This window comes from Perna viridis, chromosome 1, assembly GCF_037379345.1.
Source record: "Perna viridis isolate PV_CMFRI_1.1 ecotype Kerala chromosome 1, ASM3737934v1, whole genome shotgun sequence".
Taxonomy (NCBI): Eukaryota; Metazoa; Mollusca; class Bivalvia; order Mytilida; family Mytilidae; genus Perna; species Perna viridis.
Genome location: NC_142445.1, coordinates 16284770 through 16307063, shown reverse-complemented (window position 1 = coordinate 16307063; position 22294 = coordinate 16284770). Strand labels below are relative to the sequence as shown.

General features: G+C 31.4%; 1 protein-coding gene and 1 long non-coding RNA gene across 2 annotated transcripts; one reads left to right on the top strand and one right to left on the bottom strand.

The window, feature by feature from the left end:
* Positions 1-2580: 2580 nt before the first annotated feature.
* Positions 2581-4426, bottom strand: LOC148627463 (uncharacterized). The gene is made up of 4 exons (XM_088577091.1): positions 4393-4426; positions 3887-4031; positions 3232-3389; positions 2581-3065 (listed from the first exon to the last, which is right to left on the bottom strand). Exons 1-4 carry the CDS (start codon positions 4424-4426, stop codon positions 2692-2694), a joined length of 711 nt encoding a protein of 236 aa, XP_088433217.1. The 3' UTR covers positions 2581-2691.
* A 734-nt stretch (positions 4427-5160) lies between these two features.
* On the top strand, positions 5161-6316 carry LOC148627462 (uncharacterized). The gene is made up of 3 exons (XR_015919316.1): positions 5161-5363; positions 5788-5855; positions 6224-6316. It is a non-coding gene; the product is annotated as an uncharacterized LOC148627462 (long non-coding RNA).
* Positions 6317-22294: the final 15978 nt, after the last annotated feature.

The following is a 22294-nucleotide window of genomic DNA, read 5'->3' as shown; positions in this document are numbered from 1 at the left end:
AGTATCAGGGATATTTATGTGAGACAGTCAGCAAACATATGCTAAACATTGCTTTCGGGAATAACTGTCCAACAGAATAAAATGCAGTATATGATATGTAGTGTTTTTGTTTGGACTTTTCGTAATCTGTTTTGTATAAACTTCCTAAATAAACTTTTTTTATCTCAAGTTTTCATTTCCTGTATTTTCATTTAATCATTTTTTTTTCATGAAGCTCACGTGATATATTCTAAATTTTCTGATAGGCCTATTCTAACATATGTTGTAACATGTGTTATATATTTTATATGAGAGTTGTATTTTACAAAGTTGTTGTAAATATCAAAAGTAATTTTGTTTACAATGAAAGCAGCTAACTATCAAACAATGTGCATGAATCTTGCATCAGCGACTCTTTCAAAGTAACATTGTATCTCACTAGATCGTCTGCAGTAAATAACTTTTCAAAAAATTTTATAGCTACAAATTGAAACTTCCATTGCGAGTCAGTAGGACTTTACTCTAGATCATTTGTGCATTTTGTTCATCAAAATTGTTTTATTTTCTTTCAAAGTTGCATTTATTGGAAACTGTAAAACACAACTCAAACACCCCTTTTGCGACCTTAATTGAATGTGTCGGTGATAGACATTTGCCCTGCAAACAGAAATGTCAATAAGATGATTTTGTTTGTTTGTTTGTTTTATTTGTTTTGAATGTTATTTAATCAAACTGTTACCGTAGGTATTTACTTGCCAGAGTTAACACACACTCACAAAAAAAAAAGAAACGAAAACAAAAACAAAAACGAAACAAAACATAAACGAAAAAGGTCAAGAATGCAGTGTTTAGAATCTTATCAAAAATGACATATCTTCGCAGCTGAACACTTAATTTCTTTTCCAGTTCGAAACTTAGTCACTTTTTAATTTTGCAATACAATTAGAGGTGTTTGAATACAGACTCGTAGTAGATTTGGCATTACAATTAAGAAATATAAATTTATACGTCCGCTGAATTTCATTTATTAATCGATGTTCCATCAGTTATTAATATGGACGTTGCGCAAATTTATTACTGACAACGATTGAACTGGTGCCTAATTTTTACCGGACCAGATTAGCTTTTAACGAGAGGGTAATAGACACAAAAAACAAAACAAAACAAAAAAACAACAACAAAAAAACAAAAACAAAAACAAAACAAAAACAAAATCAAAAACAAAAACAAAAAAAAGTATCTGAGACATATGATAGAGCAGATATCACCCTCGTATTGAACCAATCAAAATTCAGCAAATCGACGTATAATTATATATACTAGTATTTAGTAGTTAATGTTTTCAGCATAAGAGATTGTCACTTATAATAATTAATTTTTCTACTGTATGAGTATGTCTATATTGTCTTACTCAAAGCTGATTAAGAATGGCATAGCACTATATATAAATGTACCGATTATTAGACATATACATATAATGAAATGTTATGACTCTGAGGTTCCGTTTATGTTAAAATCGAGGGAAGTATTTATCATATTGCTTTTAGTAATTGTTTTAATTGAGAGATGCATATGTCATTTTGCAAGCAAAATAAATCTGAAATAATTCTACAGTTACTGTAAACCATATTTTAGTATACAATTCATACAATCGTAAAGAAGAATACATTATATACCGTAAGTTAGCAATGGTTTACTTTTCTTTTGATTTCAATAAACTATTCTATGATTCAGCTGATAAACAACAAAAATAATCCTTAAGGCCAAAATATCAATTAAATCATTAGTTTTATATTAGAAGTATATTGCAATATATTGTTTACGCTTGTTTTTGTTTGTTTTTGTGCATAAAATGTTGATTGTTATATACTACTCCATAGTAAAACTTAAAATAAAAAAAAAATGGATTTCCACATTGTCAGTCCATCTGAGCAATAAGCTTGGCAGTAAGTTTATTGGTATAAATAATTCTTTCTTGTATCATGTTACTTGTTTTGTTGTTCTGTTCATGTACACGCATGTTTGGGAAGTATTCCAACCTTTTCTTTGCTATCTTAAGAATAGTAATAATTACTAAATACAAAAGTACCCTCTCTCATATATATTGCAAATTTCGATATCCTGTACACATGTTTTAAAGAAGTAACTTCTCATCACCAGCATTAGAATGATATAAATATATGAAAAACTATCGAAAGAGAAGTACAGAAGACCTGTTATCAACCGAGATTTTGTATTTCATTTACACAAAGCTGAATGTGTTATTATTAACGTTTCTCTATATATTCATACAGGAAAACATAATTAGTTTTTACAAGCGACCGGTCTTATTAAACATAGGCAATGTCAATATGATTTGTGTCATATAATGTTTCATAAGACTAATTGTATGTATCTCGGCTATTAAAATAAGGCTTTAAACAAACTAAATATGCTATATATGACCCTAGTTCATTGAAGAAAAACGTTAAATAGTCTGATGGTGCCCCAGTTGCTCGTTTATTTCCCATTTTCTATACCTTTTTCTTTTCTTTTCGATTAGTTTTGTATTTGCTTATTTGTGTCTGATTTTTGTCTTTTTTCTTTTTGTCAAACGACTGAGATTTGTTTTTATCTCTTTACAAATTATATTTCAATGATGCAAAGCTGCAATTAATATACATTTAGAATAAGTGACAGTAATTGTACTTATATTTATTCATATATAAGTTATTACGTATTTTCTTTTTTGAAAAAAGTTGGAAATGATGAAACAATTGAATGCATAAGACTAGACCTATCTGTTGTATTGGAATTAAGATCCTCGCCTTCCTCTGAAATCTGGTAACTAGATAAAGATTCTGTAACCTGACCTCGTCTCAGTGCATTACGTAATAAGCTGCTCCTTTTTATAGAAGTAGCTAGTGACGAATTGCTTTTAGTCGAGCCACTTCTGCTTTTGTTGACACCATCATTTGATTTGTTTAGGTATAAATCATCTTTCTCTGGATATATTTCACTGTACCGAGGTGGGAATTCAAGTTTTCTACTCTTTTGTCCACTGAATACAACAATGTGATACTCTGTACTGGCCTGCTTTAATTCAGCTGAAAATAAAGAAACAAATATGCAAAAATCAAATAAAATGGAAGAAAAAAAATATGCAAATAACCGTCAGTATTCTCATGTAACAAAATACTAGTTATAATTTTTGATCTCGTATAAGAAAGCTGAAACAGTTATAAATGTAAATTCATGCAATATTTGACTTACATAATCTCTGTTGTCTAGCTATTTCTCGTGTTTGCTCCTGTATATCTACACGAGCTCTCGTTCGGACTTTGTAGACACAACATACAAGGAAACATACCATTAACATCGATGAAGATACAATAACTCCTACTATATATGGCAAAACATCGTTACTTTCTCTGGAATAGAAAACGATAAAAATGCAATTAATGCGCACAAACCAGAAAGACAATTTGAATGATTTTTATACATGTTTTTGGCAAGAAAAAGAACTTCGTTTGCCAAAATCATTTTTAAACTTGAAAATGTACTGAAACAATGTAAAGTGGATTTAAGTTCTCTGGCGCATGTCGAAATAATATACAAGTGTACATTGCCTTTGGTAACTCTCATTTATATATTTGATTTATACAGCATCAATATATCTATGTATTTATTTACCAGCAAGCGATTGAATTGATAAATTAAATAAAAAGCCACAATAACTCTAATTCCTTAGACAACGCTTAAATATCAGTTATCATGGTTGAGTTTTCATGTTAAATCGAATACCGAATTATGGAAAATGATATATAACTTTGTTAAATACTAACTAAGGTTTCCGTATTATACTGGAGCCTATACGCTGACAATAGCGGTACATGATATATAGCTTTGTTAAAACTGTAATACATACGGACAACAAGGGTCTTTCCCTGTTCCACAGCAGGCAAGAGGACATAGCGTGATATGGCCATTTATCGATCCATCATTATAGTAACACACATCAGCGCTAGTTATAACAACTGTAATTAATAAAATGATATGCTGTTTTATTCTGGCTGTGAAAATACGATCACATTTTAAATAGTTTTTATTTTATCAAAGTTGACAGATTTTCAATTGCATCATACAATCAAATGAATGTCGTTCTTCCTTGTTCTTCTTTTGTTCTCAAAAGCTTAACATAAACATGACATTGCATAACTTATTATTTTTTTATTTTGAAATTGAAAAAAATATATATATCCCGTCATGTGAATTGATGGTTAGCACATTCGTTTTCTGTCGTTGGATATCTGAATAAGATTTCGCAGTAAGAGGCCAAATTTGAAGGCAATGACATACCGAATTTTTCAAAGAAACAACAAAAACTAACTTAAAAATGACGATATCAACACATTACAGAAAGCCATGACATACCTAATGATGATATTAAACATGTTGCAACTGCCATCATAATATTACCACCCATTGAAATTCTTCATGTTGTATTTCAGTATAACTCTTACTTGCATCCAATATTATATTTTTATTGACATAGCGGATATTATTATTAACCCACAAAAACACAGCATCCTTTTTTATTAATAGGATCATAGACTTAATTTTATTAACAAATAAAGAATAATTTGACAATTTAAGAGGACTAATACAATTATTAGTGACCAAGACTACGCCATAAACGCATGATACGCCCGCCATCTTCACGCATGTCTTTATGTCTTTAATTAATAGGTAAAGTTAACCCAAAACTCAGAATTGTATTTAGTTTTTTTAATTACAGATAAAAAAAGCTTACATCACAAGAAATTAACATTTTACCAAAATTTCTTGAATGGTGTTGAATACGTTTTTGATTTATTGTCCGAAAATTGGAAAATGTCCTTTCTATGAAAAAGTTCAGGAAAATACACCCCCCCCAAAAAAAAACAACATTTATCAAAATAAAAAAGGAGCTACATAAATAGCAATAAACTGCAGAAATGTTACTCTTTGAGACACGTGTACAGCATATCGTGTGGTATAGCTGTATTTTTATCAATTTGTATTTGTGAACAATGTATTATTGTTAGTAGTCATGTATCCCTGTATGTGATTTATTTGTGTGATTTGTATTCAATTAAAGTTAGTTTTATCAATTTCATTGCTTGAAATTTTAATTTTATATGTTACTCCTTTACAGTACATTTGTAGTCTGCTATATCCTTATTACTCAGATATTCCTACTCCTTCCTTGTTTCTTATTGGTTGGTTTATCTTTTGGCGGGAACTTGTGATTGTGGGTAGTTGACTCTAGGTTTTGAAGGAGTGAAGAAGCCATTTTTTGTCTAGTGGAAAATCTTATATTTACCTGGATTGTCTATCTGTGATAAAGCCGATCTTAATTTGAGGTTTGTTTCTTATTAATAATTTAGTACTTATAACATTCAATTCTTTAAATCCTGAGAATAAATGATCTTTATGCAGTAAATTGGTGATTGAGTTTGAATGCTTTGTATGATTGATTAGAGTGTTTTGAAAATCTAAATAAACTTTAGATTTAAACAGTTTCAACTAAATAACTTTATTGTAACAGTAAGATTTGCATAAAACTGATTAAAAACATTTAAATAACTTAAATGCATAATTTCATATGGATTTAGCATAATTCTGATAAAATGTATGAGTGAGTGATAAATCATTTCAATCTGAATAAATTTAATACTGCTCAGTTCTGGTAAAAATGTGAATGGAAGGGAGATAACTATTTTTACTATATTGATTCAGTAGTTCATATGACCTGAATATTTATGGGTATAAATATTGGTACTTCAGGTGTATATTATAGTGATGTCCTGAAACTGAAGGCCATAGGAAACACAGCCTTTACACAAACATGTGAGGTATGTTATGCTTATGCGTTGTTTAACATGTTGTCTGCTCTATTTGTTACTGCAGAAAAAAAACGTATGTCTGTCTGTATTTACATATTACTATTTTCAATTATTTGGTTAATTCACAGATTAATATCTGTGAGATTGATTTATATGTGTAGTTAACAAATGCATATAATACATGATATTATTTACATGATCTATACATTTTGAATAAGAGTTTAAAATGGGATATTTATGTACGAAAGACATATTCGTAATTAGTTTAAGATTATAAGGAAAATATTGTTATTTTTCCTATTTTTGATTACCTTGAACATTTTATAATTCGCATATTGATCATACCATGTATTTAGGATGGTTATTTGTTATTACAGGGTATTTTTCATTGTTTCCTATGTTACGATGATTAATAAACAATACTAGAACTTGCAACCTGGGATTTGTGTTTTAATGCCAACCAAAACACGATTACAATCAAAATTTGCAAAATATATGATTTTGCCAAGAGCATTGTAAGATATTGACCAATATATGGGCAATGCATACACATGAAGCCCGAGGCTTATTTATCACCTCTTCAACTACCAAAGAACTATTATAAAACAAAACAAAAATGTCTTTTTTGAATTATTGTAAAGGTGTTTATGTTACATCCAGAAAAAAATATTTCAAATATGGGTCATTCGTGGATTTTTCATTCGAAAATTCTATTTCTTTGTTTTGATGTGACTTTTGCCTTTGCAATTGATTGGGTAATTAACAACTTCAAACGTAAACATTCAAAGGACCTTTTTATATTGCTATTTTTCCTTTATGTTTTCTCGTATACCCACTACCATTTTTGTCGTCATAAGTAATATTTTAAAGCATATTTCTGAGGAGTCGAATGTACTTCAAGTTTAGATATTGTCTTCCGTTCGTCAATTGTACGCCACAACATGCTTATCGCTAAAACACTGAATATAACTAACACAGCCCTATTTGTGTACATAGATTTGCTTTATCAGTAATCTCGAACGCTTTTTTTGCCTGACTTTGAGTAATTTATTTTTTCTACAAAGTTAATTTATACAAAAATAACAGCTTATATTTGGTAAATTTTAGCCAATCACATATTTTACTTGTCTGAATCTATCAGATATATATTTTTTCATGATATTTGAAACATATTTGGTTGAATCCAGTATGCCGTGAGATATTTTTCAATTATGCACTTTATCGAGCTTCGTACATAAAGTATGGACCTGGTAGTGTTATATCGAAAGAATAATCAAGTGAACCAAGTTTATTGCGGTAATCAAAAGAATAATCAAGTGAACCAAGTTTATTGCGGTAATCAAAAGAATGTAATCCAGGAACAATGACCAGACATAAAAAACAGAAATGCACAACAAAGAACACGAAGTAACTAAAATCATACATACAAAGTAGCAAAAGCAAATGAGCAACTCGGACTCCACTAAAAACTGGGAGCATGGATCAGGTGCACCGGTAGGGTAAGCGTCCTCTGCTTTTTTAGAAACATCCGCCGAGTGGCTCGGGGAAGACAAACGAGGAAAGAGGGATGTTTATTTTGTGATGTGTAGGCAATCAAACAATCACGTCTTTAGTTGCAGAAATTTAAATTTTAACATTAATGCAGTCAAATTCCGCAATCATAATAACTAAGAACTTGGAAAATAACAATTCACGCACAATTGCAGACATTATGTCCCTTTAATGTTACTGTTGTCATACTATCCATATAGGAAAAGTACTATTTATATGAAACTCGCAAGATACTCAACTAAATAAAAAAAATACTACAATCCTGAAAATTGTAACATAACTGAAAAAAAGATCAATAATAAGGAAAAAGAGCTAAGACGGACATACTTTAATGTATTCTAAATATTAATAACCTAGCCTTTTCTGTGGTTTTTCTAACAGTAGAAATGGAAATTTAAAGAATTCGAAATTATTTGCTTTGGTAAAAATGGTCGCTAAACACATTTGATTTTGAAATTGTACATGCCAAAATGAATAAAGAAAAAGAAAAAAGAAAGAAAGAAAGAAAAACAAATCTTTTAAAATCTTACTTAGGAAATATTTGTCGTTATATAAAATACAGTTCATAGTCGGTATTTACCTGAAGTAGAAGTGGTATAAGATGTCAGTCAAAATATGATAATATTAAACACGCGTGCCAAAACTCATCAATTCTATGCTACGCTTTTACTCACAATGTTAATTCTACTCTTATGTTTATTAGTATGGTATCTCTGCAAATATTTTTTAAGAATACGCCTATCAGAAAATTTAGAATTTAGTTAAATCTTTCACTGTTTACAGTATTAAAATGCTAGTTTTATCTTACAATGTTTCATACACATCGACTATTAAGAAGACTCTCATCAAAGAGTTAGTTAAATGTAAAATTCATTGTTTATGTTACTATTCATCTATGTGCACTTTCGGGCGCTTACCCCACCGGTTCACCTGGTCCGTTTTTAACGGAGTCCGAGTTGCTCAATTACTTTTGTTACTTTGTATGTATTATTTAAGTTACTTTATGTTCTTTGTTGTGTTTGTCTGTTTTCCCATGTCTGGTTTTTGTCCCTGGATTACATTCTTTTGATTTCAGCTAGAATCTTGGTTCTCTTGATTACTCTTACCGACAATGAATTTTGCACTTGAATGTCTTATAATAACCTCAGTTTTACAACGAATTTCCACTTTCATCTCGAATTGATTTTCTAAGTGCACAGCCGCGCTGATGAATTTAACACTTCATTTACGGAACGAACATTTTTAATAAAAGAGTAGCAGTTCATCGACATCATGAGAACAAATACTCGGCTCAATATCATTGCCATTTTATCAAAATAGAAGGGAAGCACTTCATCGACACCATGTGAACTAATACTCGGCTCGATACCGTTGCCATTTTATCAAAATAGAGAAGTAATCAAACTTAAATGTAATTTATTTAAAAAATATATTAATTTTCAACCTTTATTAGTATGGATCTGATAACAACAAGAGGAAAACACGTGAGTGAACAGCCTTAAAAAGTAAATGAAAAGCTTTGTTTGCATACGGTAAGAAATGAAACATGAAACTAAGAAAGGACTGATGTATTTTGGATGTCTTTGTAGATAATCCTGTTATAAAATTGAAAATGTTATATTGATCCTTACTTAAAAGGTCGACAGAATCTAAAATCAAACTAAAAATCCATTCTCATTCTGATAAATTATACATATAAACTGAACTAAAAAAACCCAAACAAACAAAAGAACCCCCCCAAAAAAAAACAAAAAACAAAACAAAACAAAACAAAACAAAAACAAAACAAAACAAAAAAACAAAAAAAACAAAAAACAAAAAAAAATTAAAACAAAAACAACAAACACAATAGAATCAAAACAAAACAAGTAAACTACAATCAAATGTACATATATCTCTATAGATATGTATTTATTTATTGATCTGTTGAAATCATTGTTAGTGTTTTGTCAGTTTGGGAAGAGATATACATTATTAAATGCTACAACTTATATTTACGGCCGGTTATAAAATAGTTGCAGAAATTCGTATTCATAGATCATCTACACAAAAACATTTTGCCTGAATATGGCAGAGAAACAAATGAAATACTGCCAACCAATTTTTTCGTGATTTACGATGTCAATTAAATTTCATAAATTAATTTCGTGTCTTACATTGTCAAAGATGATATATTCTTGTATAAACAAGCCTGGGATCGATGGATCAATTACATGACAATGTAAAAGTATTACATTACCATTATTTCATGAATGTGTGCATTACCATTCGTCAAATGTGATGATGTAATCATTACATTACACATTACTTTAAAGATTTAAAACAGCTTCAAAGAGGCTATTTCAAAGTATTTTTCGCAGAACATACCGAAAATCCTTTTCGATCAAATTTTAACACGGTGTTTTGAAGAGTATTAAACTTTGCACTTGATTGTCATTAGTGTTTTGAACTATTTGTCACCTTAAGTGGTCTGAATACTATCCTGGAAATACAGATTTTGTTTATTTTATAGATGTTCCTATGTATTGTTTATATTAGATGTTCTTCAATCAATCTTTTTTTTGTAATAAATAATCAATATACTTGCCATCTCATAGGTGTCTAATTAGCGAAAACACCACAGGCTATTTAATTTAAAAAGTAAACAAATTGTTTTGATACATATAATCTCTAAACTGATAAGGACAGTCATACTATCATCATCGTTGTGTTTAATAAAGTTACACCAAAATCAACCTTACTTTTTCATATAAATGATTGGTTTTCTTTCATTTCTATTTCTAAAAAGTTACACCAAATTTGTTCTTTGCAAGGATTTTCATAGTAGTTTCCTATAAAGATCCTAGTTCTGTATACACAGTCGATATCAAATTTGCTATTTAAAACAACTCGTAAAAATTACAGCTTGTCAAAAAGGGTAAAATATAAAAATAAGGAAGACCAATTGTGATGCTAATGTAATTGAAAGTGATGGAGCATTATTGGTTTATTTTGTAAAGAAATGCATTACACGACCTTAACTATTATAGAAAAGTAAGCCTATTACACATCACTTCAACATTACGTTGAAATTGGCCACTCTGTATTACACATTACCATGACACAATGCCATTACCCAAGGCCTCGGTAAAAAGGGACTTATTTGCGGCAAACTATTTTCACATTTATTCTTGCTTGTAAAATTAGCGAAAATAAATCGCTCTTGAAATAAAACTGGTAAAAATATAACACACACATAAGCACCATGAGAACAAAACAAAAAAGCAAAATAATTTATCAAAGAAAAATGAGATTTCTTATAAATTATTTGGTGGCCTTGGGTTTACATTTCCATCCCGGTGGGATTGTTGTCTCTTTGACATATACACCATAACTATTCTCGTTATAATAAATTTAGATAGATTTTTTAAAATATAAAAAAAATGTAGAGAATGACAACACAAAATCAAGTGTAACAAAGGTGTTACAATTGTTGTCGACGAAATAAAGATCCCACAGTGTTCATTGTGAAATATATACAAACATAACCGGAATATATACATAAATGCATATTATTGATAATGATTTTATGCCATGACAATGATTTACGGAGGTACTTGTGTTGAGCCCCATTTCAATACACGTAGTACGATCGAGTCATTCAAAACAGGCTATCCTTAGTAAAGACACATGTAAATGGACTTTCAACACTTTTTCTTTATCTTGGCATTTGCACAAAGACCTTGTTTTTCTTAGACATTTTTAATTTGTTTTCATTAAATCCTATTGGACGCGTTTTTGGTGAAAATTTTTGTTCGAGAAAAGTACGTATGCAGATCAGTTGTTTTGGATTTTGAACTAGCTTACAGAAACAGCGCGTACCCTTGAGGTAGGTACAGTTTGTTGTTGTTCGTCCTATTTGTAAAGTAAGATGTTTGTATTATGTAACCAAGTCAAAGATTTTTATAGTTCGTTTTATTGTTGTATTTTCCCACCTCTGCCGAGGTAAGTGGAGAGTTGAGCGCTCGCTACATAATTTATGTGGTTGTTCCAAACCAGGAACCTGTAGTCAAGTGGTTGTCGTATTTTTATGTTCTTTGTGATTCGTTTTACGTTTTTTTAAAGATAAGGTCGATTTTCTTTTTTCCGGATAGTTTCACATCTTTTATTTTGGTTTCTCTTACAGCATGCTTCATGGTACGGGCTTGCCCATCATTGAAGACCATATGCTGACTTGTAGAGGTTCAGTTGTTCTGCTTGTCATTTGGTGGATGACTGTTTCATTAGCAATCATACCACATCTCCATTTTTTTATATTTCAAACATTGTTGTTAAAACACATTTATCAGTTATATCAAAAAATAAAAAATAAAATAAATCATGCAATGTTTAACAAGGCATTATTTTTATGACTAAAATTTAAAATGTATTATTATGCAACGACTATGGTGATTGCTATGGGTGATGTTTCACCTAGCGGAGATTGGCAAGAGTTCAGCTTTATGCTTGCATTTGAAAAGGTAAATAATCACACTTTAAAAAAAAACATCATTTCCGTCAGGAAATTATTGTGTCATACATGTTTCATACCCCAATATATATACTCAGTCCTTATTAATAGCTTCCGCTTATGATTTTCGTATGGTATCAAAGACTAATTAAGATAACATTTTGCTGACTTAAATGAGATAGACGCAAGGAAGCGATTTTTAAAATATCATTTCGCTGTAAAATTAAGCTTTCAGCTAATGCCAATTATATAATGTGAGGATATTATACTTTCCAATAATTATCGTGAGTTTTGATAATTAATTTCAGATACGACCTGAACATCACAAAAAAGAAGTTGACAAGCAAACAATTTTAACAGAATATGACAGAACAGTTTTTTTATAAATGTAAAAGGTAAATGTACTCGTGTGATGTTTTTGTTACGACGTCGTTTTTTCGTTGAAAATTGTTACTTTTTATTATTTCTCAATATCTAAATCGTTAATTCCTTTACCCGATGGTACTGCTTTTGGAAGTTTATGTATAAGGAGAGCATGATTAGAATGTGAGGTACAGGATATTCAAAAACAAGGGAAAAGATTAAACCAATGACTGTAGAATTTTAATATTTAACCTATTTGCAGGAACAGATTGTATTTAACCTTTAAAAAATGAGCTAGCAACATGTTTAAAAACAAATAGTCTGCGATATTTATTTTCATTCAAATGGTCATTTGAGTTGTTGTCATAACAACATTATAGTACGTACATAACAATATACTTGATTATTGTCACCCTAGCTTTTTATGTCAGTTAAAAAGTGAAAACCGAGTTTATTGCTATCGTCGTTAACATCGAAATACTCTAATGTGTGTTCGCGTGTAATGTTTACAAAATAGCAATAAGACAATATGATTCAATATTAAATTATACAAAGTTTTGTCTTATGTGTTGATACATGTAAAAATGAACGATAACTTTGAATTATTCTTAGAAACACAAAAATAAGATAAGGCATTGCATCGAGCATTGTTGATTTAAGCGACATGTCGTTATTTGTAGGTTTATATATTGTTGTACTCAAACAGAAGAATATACATTGGTTGATCACTTTAAGTTTTAGACTTTAAACCATTCTACAGGGAATGATATGATATGAATGAGAGACCTGGCGTGGACTCTAAATGGCATTTTCATTGTAAATACAATGCAGCGGTTTGAGACAATGCTTATTGTTATAATGTGTTTTGTTTCGCTTACCTAGACCAATAATAAACCTAAATTCTAATAGCCAGAATAATTCGAAGTCATAGAGGCTAGAAACCACTTATTCCACTTCCCATAGGCTTGTATGCAAATTTCACAATATTCAATGGCTTCTATGGACTTTACCTTAACTTTAAGCTGCAGAGGACTATATATCAGCATGATTCTACATTTGTCAGCTCACAATCCTCAGAATGGCATGTGGGGTTAGCAGACTTGCAGTGCTGCACTGGTCACCGGAAGTGAAGTGTCTATAAATAGCATGGGAAATCCCAGTGTTTTCAAAAGATAAGGGTATATTTAGAAATCATTATGGAGATTAGGCTTCACATCACAAGAAGCAAAATGCACCTATAAAATATACAGAAATGTTTTTCCTTTCAGAAACTGTTTAATTTTTTTAAATAAGATGAGAACTTTTTCACAGCACTATGAGGAACAGGGGTAATTTCTGTGTAAAACTATTTTTGCGTACGTTCCAAATGTTCATTGGTTGAATTGGTGGTCTGTAACCTAGAACAATTCATTTACAAATTTCCCGAAGAAGAAATATAATCAAATTTTAATTCAATGCTACCTCAGCTTAAACATGAGAGCGCTCAGTTTGCAGACAATAAAATAATACTAATTGAAGGCCAGCAATATTAAACGTGTTGAGTAAGAAAAACAACATCGATAATGTTGCACTTGTTACATGAAACCTCAATTATTTTTTTCTTTATTAGTATCAGGTCCGTTATCTAAGATATCAATCTAATTTATCAACATACGTTTTATAAATGTATCTCTTCTACGAAAGAAGAAAACAGCCAACTAACCGTGAAGGTGTATATATCCTGGAAAATGAATAGTTAGTCATTAATAATGTGTGCCACTATTGTGTTATTTCATTTTCACATAGTTTAAAAGAAAAATATGTTTTCCTTTTCGATTGGATTAAAGCATTAATAATTTTTTTTCCAACACAATCGAAGAGACTCTCAAGCTTTGACATAACACCACATTATAGTATTTTCATAATTTCATTCGGATGTTCTGTTCTTGTCCGTTTCTCGCTATGCATGATTCTAGAGACATTGGTGAAATATGTAAACAAGAACGAGAAGGGTTCATATAGAAGTGCATAGAAGTACATATATTCTCTTTTTGTTTTTGTTGTTGGCAAAACATACCATTGATATTTTTTTAACGAAATAAGGCAACTTTTTTTAAGCATATAGGTGGTTATGACCTATTTTCTGTTTTATTTGTCTTTACAATGATTTCATGTGCATACTAATGTACTTGTCACAGTCGGTTGTCAAGATATATTGTCCGTAACTTTAAACTTACTACCTTTTCAAGTGAGAGTACTTGTTAGAATCTGACAAAATGGAAAAAAAAAATCAGAAACATGCCTGCATTATGATATAATTTCATGTTTTCTCTTTGAAAAAGACAATTATTTGATCTCTGTATCACTTGATTTGCTCAGAAATGTTTCAATTAAATGTGAAATAATAAGATTTTGACAGATTATCTGCCCTTGAAAAGTTCAGTGCATTTCAATGAAAATATAACTTAATACACAAATTTAATATGGACAATCTTGTATTTTTATCCTTGGTTCTGACGGTGTATTCAAAAATAGTGTTTTTTTTATAGCATGTTTCATCAACTGCCTGATTCTTACAGATACTGACACTTAATATCTAAATCAACTTATTGGTTATCTATGTACTTTCTTTTGTTAATTAACAAGACAACTGTTTGAAAAGGCATACAATTGAAATTAACGGTTTCAATAGAGGTTTGTTAGTGGAATTTGACCAATAAATGTTTTTTACGTCTCAACTTATTTGTAAAACATTTGATAATCGTATTTACTTAACTTATGCAAATAAAAAAAATACAGATTTAGATTCCTTATGGTTTTGGTAGTACATGGAAGAATATCAAATTGACATAAAAAATTCAAAACAAACAAGTATCTATATTAAGCGTATGACAGAGCAAATTAAATCGATCAACATATTGCGAACTTTCTATTGATTTCTTGTGTTGTTTTACAAGGTCAAGATATATTTTTTTAATTCAGTTTTGTTGTAAGTTTAATCAACCTTTAATAAAGGAAATTGAAATGTTCTGCAAAACCTATAAACATTGAAGGTATATTTGTCAATGCCTTATCTGTAAAGTCTAGAGTGATATTTTTATTCAGTGCTTGATCAAACGTTTCAAATAATTGTTATGACCCTAAGCGGCAATATGATTTTAGAGAAATATCCCGTCATTGCAAATGATCACAGTCGTTATATACAAAACAATTACGATGTCTCCAAACTTTTCTATGCGAATATTTCTTGAATCCCTACACAACACATCATCGTAGATGACAACTAATCACAAAAGTAGTCCAAACTCAATTTCATATAATATTGCGACTTATGTGATAATCAGTTTTATATACCGCATTTGGATTATACAATATACGGACTATAAATATCTTTTCTAGCTCCAAAACATTAGTGGTCGGTTTTATATGAGGTTAATTTATTGCGTGGTAATAGTGAAAAGCATCATCGTCCGGTGTTATTGCTACAAATGGTATTTGCTAGACAGTTTGATATTAAAGAGTAATCACGGAACACAACAAAGTACATAAAGTAACTAAAATCATACATACAAAGTAACAAAAGCAAATGAGCAACTCGGACTCCACCAAAAACGGGGAGCAGAGGACGCTTACCCTACCAGTGAACCTGGTCCATGCTCCCAGTTTTTAGTGGAGTCCGAGTTGCTTACTTGCTTTTGTTACTTTGTATGTATAATTTTAGTTTCGTTATGTTCTTTTTTGTGTATGTATGTTTTCTATGTCTGGTCTTCGTCCCAGGATTACATTCTTTTGATTACCGCTATAACTTTGGTTCCCTTGATTACTCTTTCAAGATATGAGGCTGACCTCACAGTGTCTGTAGTATCCTTTATCTCTTCTTTGGGGGTAGATGCGATGTATCAAATCCCAGAAATTATGATTGTTTTAAGATAATACGTCATCTATATAGCGGTAACTGAGATTAAAGGACCTAGCTAACCGATATTCTTTCATTCGGATCAGATCAGCTATAAAATCAGCCTCATAAGAGTGAAGGAATAGGTCAGCAAGTAGAGGAACACAGTTTGTTCTCATTGGAATGCCGACCATTTGTTGAAAAATGCGTCCACCGCACTGGACAAATATGTTGTCGATTAAAAATTCCAGCATTTTTTAAACATCTTCTTCTGTATATTTGAAAGATGATTTGGAATTATTTTTTACAAAGTATGAGGAATCTCTACCAAGAACTATATATTTGTATTATATATTAGGTGTACCATCTTTTTTTTAAAACAGCTATGTATAATGTTTTTAAGTCGGGATTATAACTGAGTATGGGAAATGCAGTGTTGAAAAATCATAATTTTTAATGCTATTATATTCTGATAATAGTCTTGAACTGATTGTCTCGAAACGACCTTTGAATTTTTCAGGATCCACAATGTATTAATACCACTACGGGAGTAACAAGCGTTGTGATAGGATTGCAGACCCTCTTTGACAGCTGTAAGTATGGAAGTTAAAAGTTTAGAAAGAGGTTTTGTGGTACATTGTGCAGATCCAGCCATGTAAGGTTGTTTGTATGAATTCTTGTGGAGTTTAGGGATTCAGTACATAGATGGTAAATCACAATCATCAACTTTGGTAGAGAAACCAAAAGAGGATAGCACAGATCTATGGTAATCCACAATCTCTTCTTTGGAGAGTGTGGTAGCAGTATAGGTCTGATCACTGCTATTATTTTCTACGTCTACCTCTGATAATAAACATCGGATGTAAAACGTTTTGCAGACAAAAACAATGTCATGTATAGTAGACAATGTTTTTCCTATATAGGGGTCTTTGAAAACTGATGTACCATTGGCACTCATAGACCTACTTAAAACTTTCATTCGTTTCAAAATTAAAGACATCACGGCCTTTAACCACTCTGACAGAAAATTAATGTCTTCATGTTTCTTGTTTTATCCATTTTATTGCGTAGTTCTCGACGGCATCCATAAGAACTTAAGAAGTTATAATTACAATGTATGGAGCGTGGTTCACGGTACTTGGGACCTTTAGAAAGGATATGACGCAGAGATTTGTTATCGATGATGGTTAAATCTCCCGTAACGACGTGACCGGGAGGAGCATGTTTGAATAGATAGTTTTTGCAAGAACAGTCAGGTGGTTTAGCCTTGAAGTCCTCAATCTCAAGGTTCTGCAATAGCCCTTTATAATTGAAAATTTTGGATTCAATGAAAGAAGTATAGGAATATGAAATAATTTGTATGGATTTGTCTTTGAAATATGGAGTAATTTTGCCGGTAACATTTTTGTGATGGAGGATGTTAGCCATGTTAATTGCATCTCTACCTTTTTTGACCAAAGGTAGTGGAAGAAATGATCGTTTTTCTTTATCTTGACTTTTCACACAAACTGGTTTAAAGAGTCTATGGAAACCAATATACAAAATGATGGCAACAAGTCTGTACAATGATGAGGTAGGTTCAAAAACAGGAGTGTCAAGACTTGTTTTGCAAAGGGAGTGTAGTAGAGTGAGAGGTATAGAAGAGTAATCAATGGAACCAAGGTTATAGCGATAATCAAAAGAATGTAATCCAGAATAGAGGTTGGTTCTAATGTGATGAAGTACAAGAGGTATTTTGTATGAAAGGAAGGAGACCATCTATGGAGACATCATGTAAGTTAGGTAACGTATAGTGGCGATAGCCATGACTCCTTTCTTGTCTTGGAGTTTTTTCAAATAAATTCATCACATTTATGCTATTGTTATATTGGCTTGAAAGGTTTCCTATATTTTTATATATTGTCATTGCATCCGTACGGTATTGATGGTACTGCAGTACTTAAACTGCTTATCCAGTACTCCTCTCTTTCCCTAAGATAGTTTTTACTTAGAACAGGACTGTTCGTAGGATGGTAATTTTTTTTCTAAAATACGAACTTTCATATAGAGGATTTTTTGAAAGGCATGTGGAAAATTCAGAGACGTCTCCATTAGCATTGAATCGAATACAACAAGACTTCCTTTTTATTTTCAAGCTTAATTGAAATTCCAATCAATTTTATAACAAAAAAGTAGAATGTTAGATAATATTCTCGTAAGCTCCATTTTAAAATAGTTCAATTAGAATATAAAATAGTCATGAGTGTTGGTTAAGCAAACGTTCTTTAATCGATTGAAAGGAATGTAGCCTGTCCCTGACAAAGGCGATGAAACTAAGATCGATAACTTATGAAGTATCAGCTCTTAGATACACGGATTTCTTCCAGTGTTTTAGGAATAGGAAGACATGAAAGGGTTTTTTGCTTAGCAAAAAAAAAAAAAAAAAACAAAAACAAAAAAAAAAACAAAAAACAAAAAAACCCCCAAAAAAACAAAAACAAAACAAAACCAACCAAAAACAAAAAAAAACAAGAAAAAAAACCAACCTCCTTCCTCCCCCCCCAAAAAAACAAACAAACGAACGAACAAACAAGAAAAAAACATATATATATATATATATAAATTACGAAGCAATGTTGAGGTGTTTTCCAATAAGTGGACTGGTGCAATGAATAACAATGGAATATACCATGACTGTCCACAATAAAACGAAGAAATACTATGCTAACTTACCAAAAAGTAAAGATTGAAGTAATCGAAATGTTGGATCAAATATAACCTTCAACAAAGAAAAAGTCCATTTGGATGATATAATATTAAATGGAAGTATTTGTACCGAATATTATAAACTCAAAACAGATTGGGAATGATGGACATGTCTCATGTCATTTTTGCCAAGACAAAACAATTTTGAGACCGCTATACACCTGTTCTATGACTAATGATACGAATAATTAAGACTGTACGTTATAAAACCTGGATTAACCCACCATTTCCATTCAAAATGCTTGTGTCAAGTGTGACCATTGCGGTTGTTTCGAACTTTATGGTTTTTGCCCAGATATTGCCATTTGTTATAGAGACCTTCCTATTTTGCTATTCCTTTTGACTACTGCCTACAGCTTATCAGTTCGGTAATTCTGTTATTACCTTATATGTAATTTAACGATGGTTTATTACACTGAGAAGGGTGTTTATGCATGGTTCTTACACGAATCATAATTCAATCACCTCGTTAGTTACTTCTGTTTTTGTAATTTTGAAATTGACACATGGAAAATTTGTAACCACACTGATTTAAATGAAGAAGAAAACTATCACATTTATGAGGCATGATAACTAGAAATTTAACCGTAAATGTGGAAAAAGCGCTTTATCAGAACTTTCAAACTAAAACCTTGTGAATATTTTGAAGAACATTATTGGGTATTTATTGGATAGTTATTTTATACATGTTATACAAAGATCATAGAATGTCTTTTGATAACATATATCTATGAATTTATCCACACGTATTTGTTAATCATTTATCCCTTATTTGTTATAGTATATTTAATGATAATGGTAACCCATTTCCACTTTTCTAGGCAAAAAGATATGGTTTTACTGTAAACAAGGACCCGTATACACATTCATTTGGGCTATATAACGGAATGTTTATTATCAAGTGAATCTGAAATAAATTGTTCAAAATAATTCCTTACAATCTTTCAAACAAAATCTGATTGGTTTATCGACTGCCATAAATAGATTTTTTGGTAACGAGATCCTTTAATCTCAGTTATATATAGATGACGTATTATTGTAAACAATCCTAGTCCCGGGGATTTGATACATCGCATCTACCCCAAGGAACTTGAGATAAAGGATACTACAGACACTGTAAAGTCAGTCTCATATCTTGACCTACATTTAGAAATCGATGGTAAAGGAAAACTATTAACCGAACTGTACGACAAACGCGATGACGTTTTATTCGTATTGTCAACTTCCTTCCATCTGTGGCAACATTCCTTCAGCACCTGCGTATGGAGTTTTCATATCACAACTTATACGTTATGCCAGAGCTTGCTGTAACTACGCAGACAATCTTTGTATCGCGCTAGAATTCTTACAAATAGGCTTCTGGAACAGGGTTATTTTGCTGCAAGATTGAAGTCATCACTACAGAAGTTTTATGGTCGTCATCATGAACTCGTGGATCGATATGGTGTATCCATCTGCACCATGAAAACTTATTTGTTCAACGTACGTGTCATAGTTTTCCATTCCTCTTTCGTCTAACCTTGACTTGACTGTTTATGAGCAACTCGACGGGTGTTTCTAGAAAAGCAGTGGACGCTTACCTTACCGGTGCACCTTTGTCCCTGGATTACATTCTTTTGATTTCCGACAGAATCATGGTTCCCTTGATTACTCTTTCAAATTAATGTCTTTTCTTTGAACTTTGTTTCCACAAAGAGATATATTCGACCTCTAATTGCATCTCTGCGTAAAAAACAAAGTCATTTTTAGTACGACACTGCATCTAATCTTGCCTATTTAGTACTTGATGTTACTATTCCAATTCCAGCCACCGGAATTGTAGTGAGTGATTAGTTAGTTTTGATTGTATTGTCATACTTTAATACATTCAGAGGTAGCTCTTATTAGTTCTTCATTCGTCTATATAGCTATATAGTTAATGTCGAGGTATTCCATTTTAGAGAATTGGATGTATTACCGAATGAATATTACCGTGTGATATTTTGCTGTTGTTGCAGTTTTTCTCCTTACATATAGAGGGTATAGTTAAGGCCTTTTATGAATTTAAAACTAGTTCAACTTCAGCACAGATTTCATTCGCCTGTGCACAGTCAGGGTATGTTGGTCATTCATGTGTATTAGTGTCAGAACATTACTTTTAAGTTTGATGTTAAAGAATTGTCATGGTTCTGTTACCACAGATTTTATTGCTTCGTTGTCGGGCCCTCCAGAGATTTCTGAAAGTATTTAGAGGCAGTAGATAAACACCAGACTTATTATCACTCTTCAATGCAGATGAGAGTGACAATTTCAAGTGATAATCGTATATTGTAGCTTGTTATGGTATTTTCAAGATGTTCTTTGTGTTAACTACATGTACTTGAAGGACACATGACGGAATTTATCTTTGGAACTACTACTGTTTGGATCAACCCAACAGTCTAGATCTTAAAGATGAATGGCTACCCTGCAATATTTAATTTGTCAACATAATTTATGTTGGACTGTTTGCTTTTTTCTCGAAAGAAAACTGTGACAAATCATCAGTAAAATATTTTTAGTTTGTTATTTATTTTGTCAATAATTATTTCAGAACTCATGTTAGTATCGGTCAACATACACGAAACATGAACATATAAGAGAAGAATTACACCGCAGTCTTCTTGTTTGAAGGCCAATTTAACTAACATGAGCTTATCGCAAATTTTATAACGTATGTTGCTAGTGCAATATGAATAGTAAATGAACTTTTACAATAATCTGTTTATATTTCAAACATGTTCACAATGTACACGAAAAAAAAAATAAAACAAGGGACGGAAAGGCTTTCCATTACTACGGATTTATTCAAACAAAAAATATGATAATATATGTTTCAGGAACTTAACGTTTTAAGGAGTAATCAAGGGAACCAGGGTTAGAGCGGTAATCAAAAGAATGTAATCCAGGGACAAAGACCAGACATGGAAAACAGACATAGACAACAAAGAACATAAAGTAACTAAAATCATACATACAAAGTAACAAAAGTAAATGAGCAACTCGGACTCCACTAAAAACTGGGAGCATGGACCAGGTGCACCGGTAGGGTAAGCGTCCTCTGCTTTTCTAGAAACACCCGCCGAGTTGCTCATAAAAAGTCAAGTCCGGTGTAGACAAACGAGGAAAGGAAAACTATGACCCGTTGAATAAATCAGTTTTCATGGTGCTGATGGATACACCATAACGATCCACGAGTTCATGATGACGACCATAAAACTTCTGTAGTGATGACTTCAATCTTGTAGCAACATAACCCTGTTCCAGAAGCCTATTTGTTAGAGTTCTAGCGCGATACATAAAGTCTTCGTAGTTTCGGCAAGCTCTGGCATAACGTATGAGTTGTGATATGAACACTCCATACGCAGGAGCCGAAGGGATGTTGCCACAGATGAAAGGAAAATGACA